Source organism: Xiphophorus hellerii, chromosome 10 (assembly GCF_003331165.1).
Source record: "Xiphophorus hellerii strain 12219 chromosome 10, Xiphophorus_hellerii-4.1, whole genome shotgun sequence".
In the NCBI taxonomy this organism is placed as follows: domain Eukaryota; kingdom Metazoa; phylum Chordata; class Actinopteri; order Cyprinodontiformes; family Poeciliidae; genus Xiphophorus; species Xiphophorus hellerii.
The window spans coordinates 1,730,562-1,744,324 of record NC_045681.1 but is presented as its reverse complement, the minus strand read 5'-3'; the positions used below and the strand labels follow the sequence as shown (position 1 = coordinate 1,744,324).

The 13,763-nt window shown below is 39.2% G+C and overlaps 1 protein-coding gene across 1 annotated transcript in view; it reads right to left on the bottom strand.

The window, feature by feature from the left end:
• Positions 1 to 11,188: 11,188 nt before the first annotated feature.
• ift140 (intraflagellar transport 140 homolog (Chlamydomonas)) overlaps positions 11,189 to 13,763 on the bottom strand; it is a 38,119-nt gene continuing 35,544 nt past the window's right edge. Inside the window, exons 29-30 of the mRNA XM_032574012.1 lie at positions 12,691 to 12,832; positions 11,189 to 11,976 (exon numbers count right to left, since the gene is read on the bottom strand). Of these exons, the coding sequence (XP_032429903.1) occupies positions 11,800 to 11,976; positions 12,691 to 12,832 (319 nt within the window). The 3' untranslated portion in view covers positions 11,189 to 11,799. The remainder of the gene's footprint in view (positions 11,977 to 12,690; positions 12,833 to 13,763) is intronic.

Sequence of the window (13,763 nt, the reverse complement as noted above, 5' to 3'; positions counted from 1 at the left end):
TGAGCTCCTGAAGCCGATCCTTCTGGATCTTTCTCAAGTGGAACTGTCCAGTCATGGTTCCGCCATGTAATCTTTCCCACAGCTCCGTCCACAGCTGCTCGTTTCTGGTCCTGATCCAAAACAGCCATCACCGTGCTCTCCATGCTCTGAGTCAGAAACCACTTTAACTTTCTGCAGCTCTTTGTTTCTATCTGTACCAGCATGGCGCTCACTGGCTGATCGCAAATCAATGTTTACGTTAGAAAATAGTCGCACATGCGCACAAGGCTGGAGAGAAAAAAGAAGCTTCCTGGCCATCGATAGTAAAATCCGTTAATAAAATGAAACCTGTGGATTCAGGTATTAATAATTCTACGCAATGCGCCTCAGCAAAGGGAGAGATGACGCAAGAAACCGTTAAAGAATAACTCAAAACCGCTGGTTTTCTTTTTTTTTGCCATCTCTGTGTTAGCTACGCTACACACAGACTCGTTGCCATAGCAACTGACAACAACGTTACTCTATACATCAGAATTCAACACCAAAAAAACAGAACATTCAGTCCGTTACAGTTTTATGTTTTCAGGCTTGAATTTTATTTTGCGAATATTAATAAGTGACCGCTGTGGTAGATTAGCCACGGCTGCTATTAGCTAAGCTAACACAGCAGCGGTCGATTAGCTAATTTAAACTTCTGAGTTACCGATGATCCTTCAGAGTTGGTGTGTGGGTCGCCTTTTTTTAACTGAACCAAACGTCACTGAATTCCACAGCACATCTACATGTTCAGATTCTCATAGTCAAGCTAGCATAACTGACCTACTTTCTTCTCCTTCGCTATTTCTAAACAAAATTAAAACATATTACAACACTAGTTGACAATTAGTAGCAATGCCCCTTTTTCTTTTATGTATCAGGCGTATATTTAACATTTATTGCTTTGACAACTTGACAGCTAAAACTAATGGTAGTCATTAATATTAAGGCGTTAATTTATTAATAATTGCAAAATAAACAAGAAACCCTTAGAAAGTCACAATCGTCATAAAATATTTCATAAAATATTTAGCAAAATGTCTCTTACAGCAGCAAATTATGTAAAATTAAATTAATTGTCCAATATAACAAAACTAATTTGTTGAGTCCTCTATAGCAACTTTAAAGAATCGACAGAAACCAAACTGTTAGCTTACGAATCAAAACATCAGCAGTTTTCTCAGTTTTAATTTAAATTTTATAGAAATTGAACAAGAAGCAAAAACACATTAAATCCCAAATAAATACATTGTAGTTTGTGGTTTTAATGTGAAACAAGAGAAAAGTTAAAGGTTTCCAACACATCGTGTGTGTAATTGTGTCTCCGGTCAAAGTGGCGATGGGAAAAAATCCGATGTTCAGCTCTGAAGTGTGAGGGGACCTACGGTGGCCTGGAGGGGTCAAAGGTCGGCAGGAGAACGAGTCCAAAAGCACGTTTACGGGCCACGTTATTCTTCTGAAGAGCTGCAGGGAGGAGACGCTTTGTTCCTCAAGAGCCTGCAGATGGCTGTAATCCCCTCCAAAAAGTGCAGCGAGGATCCATCAGGGCCCGGCTGACACGAGGCGGAGCCGGCTGGAGCACCAACCGGGTCCAATCAACGAGCTTCGCTTTGTTTCCCGCCAAAAAACCAGAAAATAACTGCAGAGCAGGAGAGAAACAAGATCCTCTCCACATCAGGATCTGATTTATTGGACAAGACGGCAAATAAATATATTAACTTTGGAAAAAATATAGAAATAAAACCAAGGATAAGGGCGGAAATTTATCATATCATTTATCATGATGCATTTCTTATTCTGATTTATCGTCACAATAAATTCCAGTTAATGACGTTTGAAGCTGGTAAAATGACACGCAGCCACCTAAAAAAGTTATAACTAGCTTCATTAATTGTTACCACAACACAGCCACCAAATATCGTGATAAGTTCGTACTGCTGACCTCTAAGGTTAGAAAAGAAGAATCCAACATCTCTGCAGATCCCACACATGCTGGACACTCACTGTTTAGACTTTTACTTTCAGGGCGATAATCAGTTTCTTCTCCCAGTCTATCTCGCCGATAAACATAATGAACATATTACAGACTGAGTGGTCAGATACTCTGCTGGGAAACAAAATAAACACATTTGCACTTCAAAAACTTGCCTTTTTTCTCTTTTTCATTATATCTACAAAATTAAAATTGATGCTCATACTATTACTTTTATCCTACTGTTAGAAATGTTTCTCACATGTGGTAAACATTTAAAGTACAACTAACCTCCGGTGAAAGCTTAGCTCCGCCCCTAAATGATTTTTCTTTCCAAAGTGGGCGGAGCCAAACATCACGGAGAGGCGTGGCCAAGCAGGAAGTGGGGCTTCACAACACATTTTCAAAAAGTGCTGACTTTTTCACATTTCACACTGAAAATGCAAATTTGCAAGAGAAAAATCTGAAATTATGAAACTAATTTCACAAATTTCGTAGTTTTGACTTTTGAAACACAGAAAATTTCATACAAATTTGTTTTTTCAAGCAGATTTGTGACTTCTCACTCAAATATTTTCAATTTAGCTTTTTTCTAGAAAATTTCTGAGATAAATATCAATATGTCTGTAATTTCTTTCTAGCAAATTTTTGACTTTTCAAACTCAAATATTTTCTTGTTATTTTCTAGAAAATTTCTTATATTTTTTGGTGGAAATTTACTCCTTTGTTCTATCTACGAACACTCTGTGGTACCTGAGTGAATGTAAACATCTGACTGAAATGTAACACAAATGTGCAATAAAACTGGAAAGTCTAAAGTCAAGCTGGGCAGTTTTCTACTGAATCGTTTGTTCGTGAAGTGAATTGTGTTTCTGCAGCAGTGGGATGTGAGGCAGCAGCGCTAAGTGGCTAAACCAAAGGAAGCTGCCTGTTGTGCATCAGAAGTGCTGACAGCCCGGCGGCGTGTTTATATCCCCCGCAGCGTGCGGCGGCCCGGCCGCTGCTGCTGCCCGTCTGATGTGTCAGCGGCTCGCCCCGCGCTCTGCACCCCTTCCAGGGGAACATGTGTGCTGGAATTCTCCCCCAATTAAGACCGGGATTATCCGGGTCCAGTGTGGGAACCGGCCGAGTGTGGGAAACGCAGCGATGGTCCCTCCTTCCCTCACTGCTGTTCATCAAACCGACTCCCCCTCCTCCCTCAGCCTGACTGTAACTACTCTTCCTCTCTTTCTTCCTCGCACAACAGTTGCCTCTTTCTTTGCACTGCAAAAACACAAAATCTTACCAAGTATTTTTGCTCTAGTTTCCAAAGAATACACTTGAAATAAGACAAAACTAAATTAAGTAGCTTTTGAGCAAGAAATAGAAGTTTGTTTAAAGTCAATAATTCCTTAGTATTCATAAAAAAGTTCTAGTTTATTGGCAAATTATTTAACTTATAACATGAAGTTGTCCTGTTTTAAGTTATAATAATCTGCCAGTGGAAGAAGTTTATTTATTTGTATCAATATTAAGGAATTAATTACTAAAATCAACCTCATATTTTTGGCTGAGAAGTTATTTATAACTTAGTTTTACCTTAATTCAAGTAAGACATTTGCACTAGAGACTAGACTAAAGTACTTGGTAGGATTTTTGTTTTGCAGAATAGGTTTTTTTTATATATATATGTTTTTTATCACCCCGCAGGGGGTCTTTTTGTGGGCTCTAGTGTCCCTTTTTCAATGTAGGCTGACAGGAAAGGGGAAGAAGAGGGGGGAAGACATGCGGTAAACGTCCTCAGGTCCGGGAGTCGAACCTGCGACAGCCGCATCGAGGCCATGTTGCCTCTGAATGTGGGTCGCGCTGACCCCTCCGCCACCACGGCACGCTCTTTGCAGAGTGGTTTTAAATTTGTGGCATTATGCAACCCGACCCGCCTCCCCTCCTCTCAGGTTGCCACCCAGAATCTCTGTTTGGGTTCCTGGATGTTTTCTGAAACCCCCACCGGTCCCTGAAGGCCTCTTCACTCTGACGGCCGAGAAACCAAACTCGGAGGCAGGACACGGGTTTTAATTCCTGAATTATTTAAAAACTTTACAGCTCAATCTGATGTCTCAAGGTCACCTGAATCGTTTCCACTAGGGCGGATTAATCATGATTTATTGATGATTGAAATAATCATCAACTTATTAATGACTAACTGGAGTATACAGACTTCTCCCCAGTTCACCTTCCTCTAGGTACTGAGGAAGACAAAACCAAGGTCAGAAACTGTGTCTAGCAAAGCTGTCTCCTGCTGTCCATTAATCAGAACTGGTGCAGAACAAGCAGCATCATGAACTGTAGTGGGTCTGGGCTCTGTGCACAACAGGGACGGCTTAGACTGATTAGTGAGGGGACAGAAGTACTGAGTGTGGCCCGGTCCATTACATCTTATGTCTCGCCTGCCAGAACCAAAAGGGGCATTTTTAGCAGAATCAGGTTTGTTCTTACTGGAGGAAAGTTTCCTCAACACACATTTGAAGTAATAAAGACCTTCATAACAAGACTCAAAAAATGGCATTTTATTCTATTCTATCCTATTTACTTAGAGAACAAGACAGACAGGACAGCACTTAAGATAAATAGTTTTACACTGGAAAAATGAAATTGTATCAAGTATTTTTCTTTAACTTTGCCAAGTAAGTTTCTAATTCTGATATCTTAGTAGACTTAAAGTGAGACAAAACTAAGTAACTTTTCAGCAAGATAATATTTTGCCTTGTTTTAAATGAATAACTCTTAACTTAATATTGATGAAAAAGTTACAGTTTCACTTTCATATTATTCATGTAAACGTCTTATAAGTGAAACACTCTGCCAGTGGAACTGGGTTGAAGCTAAATATTTGGTGAGCTAGCTAGTGAAAAACTTAGCTGGTTATTTAGCTAAACATTTAGTTGGCAAACTAAACCTCTGAATATTTAGTCCTGTCAACAACAAATTTTACTTCATGAGAAATTATTACGATAAACAATAACATTATTATTCTGAGACCATTTTCAATTAATATAATGATAGTAATAATGGAATAATAATAGAATAATATTGCAAGTATACCCAAACAAAGATATAAAAAAAACTTTAATTTCTAAAGAATATTTAACACTGGATCTGGGAAACATTTTAAATATTCAAAATAAACAAAACAACCGAAACAAGAATAATTAAAATGGATTATAAAGACTCAATAACCAAAATAGCATTTTAGAAAATAAGACTGGGAAAACAGGCAAAAGTGGCAGAAAGTGCAGACTTACTACTTTGTACAAATATTTGCAGTGTTTCTCAAAATGGCGGCTTTTCAACAACAGTAAAGGGGAGAATCGACACAATTTTTATTGTGCTCGTTTTAATTTATCATGTGATTAATTGATTACTTGCTTGTTGTGGCAGAATATTATGACAGTAAAAGACTCCTGGAGTTTCCAGGGGGTTGTGTGTTTCCTGCAGGCTTTGTCTGGATGAGGGGCCCACTGTCTCTAAGAGGCCCTGAAGCTGCCCCAGTTTCTCACAGATTATTCATCATTTCCAGTTTAAATCACTGTTATTGCCTCATTTTTACTGATTATTCGTGTTTGGGTGGAAAAGCTGCAGCATCCAGAGCAGCTCTGTCGTTCTGACGGGAGCCACAATCATTCGGTTACATGATGAAGATGGGCAACAGTTGCTTCCCATTAAAATAACCACATATGACATCACCAACCACAACGGATCGAGCTTTTCCCCACGACTTCAACGATAACATCACTGTAATATCCACATGGTAGAAAATCTCTTTTTATTGTGCTTAGCTGGTGGAGGAATGCAGTTTTGTGGGTTAGGATCCATATTTACATGATAATAGTGACCACCTACTGGATAAATACCAAGAAGTCAACAGTTGAAAAACGCCTCGGGGTTTAAGAGAAGCTGGCAGTTTGCCTTGAAGACCAGCTGTGCAACGTTTTAGTTTCTAATCATTATTAGTCTGCAGAAGGTAGAGTTTCTTCACGTAGATCTGCAAACATCTCATTTCTTCTTCTTCTGTGGCTGAGCAACAGGAAAACAACCGTACTTTGTTTCTCTTATGACAAATAACTCAAATTATTGCAGTAAGTTAACGGTAGCCTCAAACATCTTAAGTCATAACTCAAACTTAAGACTTTTAAAGACCATTATGAATGGAATTTAAGACCAAAATCTACACAAAACTGTACGATCATCATCCAGCCAACTGCTGATAAAGTTGCACTTATCCATGATAGATACAAAAAAGCTAGTTAGCTAGAAAGAGTATTAGCAGCTAGTAAGCGGTAGCCTCAACCAGCTTAAATCATAAGTCTCAAACTGCAGACTTTCTAAGGCCTTTTTAAGATCTTTGTGGATGGAAATTAAGACCTACTGTACATCTCCATAGATATGTGCAAACGTTGTCCAGCCAACTGACGACAAATTTGCACTTACCCATGATAAATGCCAAAAAATCTAGCTAGCCTGCTAGCAACAGTATTAGCAGATAGTTAGCTGTAGCCTCAACTGTCTTGTCTCACAGATCTCAAACTTGAGACTTTTTAAGGCCATTATGAATCTAGTTTAAGAGCTATATCTCCATAGAAATGTAACTTCGTCCAGCCAACAGAGAATAGGTTTACACTTACCCATGATTGAGGCAAAAAGAAAAAAAGCTAACAAGCTAGCTAGGAAGGGTATTAGCAGTAAGTTAGTTAGCAGTAAAGTAGCTTCAGCCATGTTGGGTGACAGAATGCAATAAAGATATCTGAGTGTGACTCAAACATTTGCCTGGGGTTAACACATTAAAGGCCAACCTACTTTTTAAAAAATGAATTTAAGACAATTTAAGGCCTTAGTTTTAGCTACATGTATTTAAGTCTTTTCCATCCTTTTTACGGGTGGTAGATTTGATCTGCAGACAGCGACAGTTAAACCTGGTTTTGATTTTCCCACAGATCCGCTGGCGTAGAGCCGTGCCCCCCAGAAACACCCAGAGTTCTGGCACAGATACTGTATTGGCACAAACCCAACCATCCCCCCTCCCCCACCCGTTTCCCAGGGTCCTGGGAGTTTTTACATCACTGACAGAATCCCACTTCCCATTCCTCTCCAACCTTCACACCCTGCCCTCAGATTGTTAAATTTTCCCATCATTCCCAACATAAACACCTTCCATGTTTCATTTTGACTGATGAAATAATGAAACTGCTTCCCTTTAACTCACCTTTACGGGGATTTAAAGGGAATTCTTTCCCATTCACATAATTAATACGAACTGTTGTGCAAAAATCCTGGCTGGCATTGAGGGAAAGTATGCATGTATGGGGAACATGTAATGACATTATTCTCACCAGGGCGACCTTCCCTCCCCCCTTATTGTCGCAGCGCTTTCTTCTCCTGAGCTCGTGAAATTGACATAAGCTTCACAAACATTCCTGGCATTTTTTTCTCAAGGCTGGATCTCTTTGGGGCCTTTCACAGAGCGGAGCGTCTGTATGAGCAGCACCACCTACTGACGGCACAGAGACCAGCTGTTTCACCGGGTCGCTCTGATTGATCCGGATTCAAGGGGCAGAAAATATCCTCCCTACGTTTTATCTGATTTAGGTCGACAGAAAGATAAAACCTGCCGCAGGAAACCCAACGAGACGCCGTCTCTCTCAGATTATCACAGATTTGTGCAGAAAAAAATGATAAACAATAGAGAACAGATAAAACTGGTGGTTTGTATTTGTATCCAGTCAGTCTGAGGTTTTCTGCAGGTTTTTTACTCATGTTTGGCTCCATCACTGGGACTTTGGGTTAAAGCTGCAGAATGTAACTTTATAAAAAAAGGTTTTATATATTTGTTCAAACTATCATGTCGTTACAGTTCAATATGAGACGGATAATCAGATAAAGATTGATCTCCTCCACCGTTTTCCTCATCTGCTACAGCCATCTGAAGAAATTAACAGCTCCCAACCAAAAACAACCAATCAGAGCCAGAGGGTGGGGCTTAACGATGTCAATCACCCTCATATACTCGCTGCTAAATCTGCTAATAGTGGAGAAACAGGTTACAGTTATAGGAAAACCCTAACCCTATGCTAACTCCTGTTAGCACAATAACAGTCTTTTCCAGCGTCACATCAGATCGTTTTAAAAGCAGAAATTAACCTGCAGTGGACCGAGAGAAGCGGCTTGGTTGTCCATTGCTGTTAGCGGATGCTGCTTGCACATCATTTACAGGCGTACCCGAAATGCGTGTATGCAAAGGCTCTAGCTCTGCGTTTGTATGCTAGAAATAAATCAATTGATAAATTGTGATTTAAAAAAAAAAATTACGCATTAAAATCAGTTATTAAGTGAAATTAACAAGTAAAAGTTCCGGTGCTAACAAAAAATAAAATCTTTGACCGAATGAGAGCAGAGTCAAGCTTCTCGTCCAACATCAGTGTCTGACCTCACAAATGAGCGTCTAGAGTTACGGTAAGAAATGGCCAAAAAACAAACATTTAGCCTCATTAAAATCTTATTTTGAAGTTGTTGATGCTGCAAATGGATCAACAGCATCATCCACAGTTAGTCATATTGTTGATCACACATCACAGACACACTTGTGGGTGTTTTGAAGTTTTCCACTCGAGGTTATCGTATTTATGTTTCTGATCTAATTTCAGTTCCTTCATTAGAACCATATGAACATCGCAGCAGATCAACCTCAAAGAGGAAGTTCTGTTTAGTCTCTAAAACCTTCTGTCTGTTCAGTCCGGTTCTGAAGTCTGTTTTTATTTAAATGCCATCTGATGTGGCCTGGGCAGAAACGAGACTCCAAAGTGGTTCTTCATTATAAAAATAGAACAAAGACTTCACATCTAGACTCTTAATATTGGGTTTTTATGTTTATTTCTGTGAATTTGGGTTTTTTTAACCAAATTTACAGAAATCCAAAAATCAGGCGCCACCTTTGGAGATTTTTTGTGTTTTTCTGCTGCGATCCACAAACTTTCAATGCATTTTGCACTGTGATCGCTGCTGACCCAGAGGAATCCTGCAGACCAAATGCAAGAACAAACAAAACCAGACCAATCCCATTCAGAGGAATCGGGTTCCTCCGTCTCTCAGAGCGGTTTGGGTTTAATGCATCCAAACCACCTCATGGGAAGTATAACGATTCCCTCATTACATCTTGAATTAACTGTGATTAACCAGATTTTCACTGCTACATTCAGCATCAACAGACCCGATTACTGCCTTATATATATATATATATATATATAAAAAGAAATCTTTTAAAGATCTCAAAACCGACATGTAAAGAAACTCAGTGATGAATGATAAAATCATGAACTGACAGCAGAATGTCCAGCTGCTGTCAGGTTTTATTTCACTACAGAACAAAAATCCATCTGAACAAATCAACATTACACAATGAAGTGGCCTAGTCAAAGTCTGGCCTGCAGTTCTGTTGGGAAATGCTCTGGTCTGACTAAACAATTTTCACTCTCTAGATCAGGGGTGTTAAAAGTTTGGGGGCCCTCTGGGGCCCCCGGGCTGAGGCAAATTTCTGCACTTGGATTTTTTTTGGTGAAATTTTGAAAAATTTCTAAGGTAGATTTTTTGGCAGGTGAATTTTTGATGGCAAATTTAAAATAAATAAAAACTGCGCAGAATAAAATTCAGCCCAATAAATGCAACGTTTAAAAAACAAACTCAGATTTTTTTGACACTGTTATTCTTCCATAAAACGTTTCCACCCAGCAGGTATTAGGTCTTTGAACTCATAAACCAGTCTGATGTCACTTCCTGTCTGCATGTGAGCTCCCCTCCTCCGTTGGTCTCTGGCGGGTCGTTTGGGTCTCTGAGGGCAGAACCCGACCACAACAGAACCACCAGAGGAATCAGAACTCTGGGCCACAACGCAACAGAACTGGAGCAAACATGCAGCACAACCGCACTGCGGGACTGATTGATTATCGACTGGAAAACGGTAAGAAAAACTAAAATCAAGCAAATAAAGCAATTCAATTATTGGTTTTTCATTTGTAGATTGAAAGTTAACCGCAGCAGCTGGAAATGTAACAAATGTTGCTGTTTTGGTCCCAAACTGAACCGAATTTACCGAACTATCAACTCCCTAACTCAGAGTTTTGTGCGGATCGAAGCCGATCAGAAATCAAACCTTCATAACGTCTCAGTTTCCTGGAGGAGTCAGAGCTGCTGTCGTCTCTCTGTAGATCCGCTCCATGTCACATTTCCCTCGATCCAACGGCTGGCTGTCGTCATGGAAACGCTGACGGTCAGAGTCCAGCACAGGTTAACCTTTTTAAAACATCCACATATTATTATAATTACACTGCAGAAAAGGAAAAGCTCACCTTGTTCTGGTTTCATGTCGTCAGGCTGAGATTTCCATCACTTTTTACTTTGCTCCATATAAACTTACCTCCAGTCTTTCCTATTCACTCTGCACCAACACAAAGATCAGATGTGTGTCAGCGAAACTGCTGCACTTCAAAAACACAAAATCTTACCAAGTATTTTTCCTCTAATTCCAGTGTAAATATCTTAGTACACTTTAAATAAGACAAAACTAATTTACAAGTAACTTATCAGTAAGATGTAGCAGCTTGTTTAGAGTTAATAATTCCTTAATATTTCTGAAAAAGTTCTAGTTCCACTGGCACCGTTACCTAGCAACCCCAGCCAAGCCCAGCCCGTCGCCTAGCAACCTAATTCTAATTCCACTGACAGATTATTTCACTTATCACAATACACTTTTCCCATGTTAAAGTGGAACTAGAAGTTTTTCATCAATATTAAGGAGTTATTGAATTAAAACATTCTCCTTTTCTTGCTGAAAAGCTACTTGTAAATTAGTTTGTCTAATTTTAAGTGTACTCAGATATTATTTACAGTAGAAATTAAACAAAAATTCTTGGGAATATTTAGTTTTTTCAGTGAACTTTCCTATAGCTTTACTTTCCAGCTAAATGACATTTATAAATGAATCTCATGTGACAGGCTAAATAACTCAGTGTAACTTTACAAACTGGACACACTGGGACGCATTTAATCGGGTTGGTGATTTCTTTGACAACAGCGCCCCCGTGTGACTGGAGCTATAACTGCATTCAAACAAAAACATTCAGGAGTTTCTGTTGCAGGTCTGAGCGCCGCCAGTGACAGAAAAACCCAAAACTATTCTGTTTCATCCTGAAACCGTTTATTTAGAAGAACGTATCAAGACGGCTCATGTTCGGTACCGGAAGTGGTGTCCTTCAGTTTTATCAAAAATAGCTGCAACAAACTTCAAAATAAAGTTTTGACACTGCTTCCATCAGATGAGTTAAAACACTTTGTACAAAATACATAAAAACCACAAAAAACATGAAATTTAAGAATGAATCTTAACATTCAGAGACAACCACATCTTTTTCAACAATATTTGCAAAAGCCTGATTTAAAAACAATCAAAAAAGTATAAAAAAAAATAAATTGTAGTCTTGCTGTTCTTCTCTGAAGGTGACGTAAGCTTAGGCTTAATTTGGAAAAAGTTAAATTTTTTTAGGTCGTTTGTTTTTAATTTCAAAACGATTTTCTATGAAATCACTTTTTTTTTAACCCAGTAAATCTGGAAACATTAAACATCCTGACTGCTCCGTTTTGTTTGTATATCACACTTTAGGTGATAATTACCGACTTTTATTTGCTTTTTTGGCTACGATATGAATATAAAACCTGCTGAAGAGTCTGTCTGGGTAGGAGGAGTGGAGCGCGGTCAAACTGTCAGGTCCTCCATCTCCTCCTCCTCCTCAGACCGTCAGGTCCTCCTCCACCTCGTCGTCCTCCCGCAGGACGTGTTTGTGGTCGCCGCTCTCCAGAGGGAAGCCCATCTCCTTCTGCAGCGCGTCCAGGCTGGCCTGGCTGATGTAGTACCTGATGCTCTGAGACGGCAGCAGCTTCTGCAGCTCCTCCAGCTTCTGGTACGCCTGAGGAAGAAAATTAAACGTTTCTACATCAGCTTTACGGAAGAGATTAACTGCCAGAAGGAATTCAGGAGAAGTATCTCTTTAAACGAGATTTAACGAGATTTTAAAACAACTATAACAACATTTATATTTAATTAAAAACAAAATATATTCTCTTTTAAATAAGAAATGTCGTAACAGTAAAACATCTACACCTCTTTCACCTCGTCTAGAGGAAAAAGGGTGAGAAGTAGTTTCTTTAAGAAATCACAACATAATCACAAGTGTATTTTTTTCGCCTTTTAACGAGTTTTGCATCTTGTAATAATGAGAAGGTTTTCTGAAAAGAGATTCAAAACTTTCTTAATTTAACTTGTTTTGCTTCTCAACAAATGGGAAAGTTTTCAGGATTTAACAAGAAACTATTGTTAAAACGAGACAGAAAATAAGATGTAAAACTCGTCTCGTTTCAACGAGCTTTGTATCTGGATAAAACCAGAAAGTTTTCTGGTTTTAACAAGAAACTTAATCGCTAAAACTTGATATAAAACTCGTCTTGCTTGAACGAGACATTTTCTGGTTTTTCATCTCGTTAAGCCAGAAAGCCAGACACCTTTTCGCTCTGATGAGATTCTGCTCCTGGATTTATCTCTGGCAGTAATAATTCAGACAGGAGATCTGGTCTCTGTGGAAACGCTCGTCCTTAATAATCTGTAAATGGTTGCTGAGCGTCACCGTTTGCAGGCGTCCCTGCTGACAGTGATGATCGATCAGGAAGCCGAACGCGTCTCCGATCCGGACGGCGGGGTTCAACTCTGGTTCCTCCAGCAAGGCTTCACACATCCTCACTGCCTCGTCTGGATCCTCCGAGTACAACCTGCAGAGAATCGGCAACATCCTGTCATGAGGAAGACAAGCTAAACTACGCACGACTTTATCGCGAGACACCTTCAAGCGGCTCTGCTGGTCTGTAAAATAAAATCCTAATAAAATACAATTAATGTTTTGGCTTTAACATGACTGATTTAGTGTAGCCAACCACCCCGGGAAAGTTTAGCCCCACCTAACTCAGCCCCTGAAGAATCCCACCAAAGTGGGCGGAGCCAAGAGACACAGAGGGGCGTGGCCAAACCTGCCGCTGAGCGAGGCTGTGGTCAGGACGAGGCATTAAGAGCCGCTACCAAATTAATTAATTTATCGCTGCGTTTCGCAACTTTATAGACCCGCTAATGACTTTTTCAAAAAAATTGATTAACATCAAATTTAGCAACTGTTATCTGTTACTGGATGTTTCTATGGCGACATGTAAAACTGTTAGCGAGCAGCGAGTGCAGAATGAAAGTAATTTACAGACAAACGTAAAAACTTGCACAAAAACACCAAGATATCCTTAAAAATGCACAAAAAATTGGGGTTTATTTACTCTTTAAATACTTCAACCAGAAACTGTAAGTACAAAAAAATGAAAAGAATTAGTGTATTGTATACACTAATGGCAATATAAAGTAAAAAAAGTATCGACTTAATTATAAAACTAATCAATTAAATGGATAAAATGATGCAACAGATTCAACTTAAATACAATAATTGTGACTCAACATGTTCGTCTTGGAGTAGCTTTACAAATGCTGCTGCTGGAACATCTAAATGTATTTAGATTTAGATCTAAATACATCATTACAGAAAATCCAGACTATAGTCAGTTATACATAGGGACCAACCGATGAGTTGGACAGACAGTATGTAGCTTTTACTAATTATACTTTTCATTTATTATTCAAACATTTTTGTCTATATTCACATTTGTA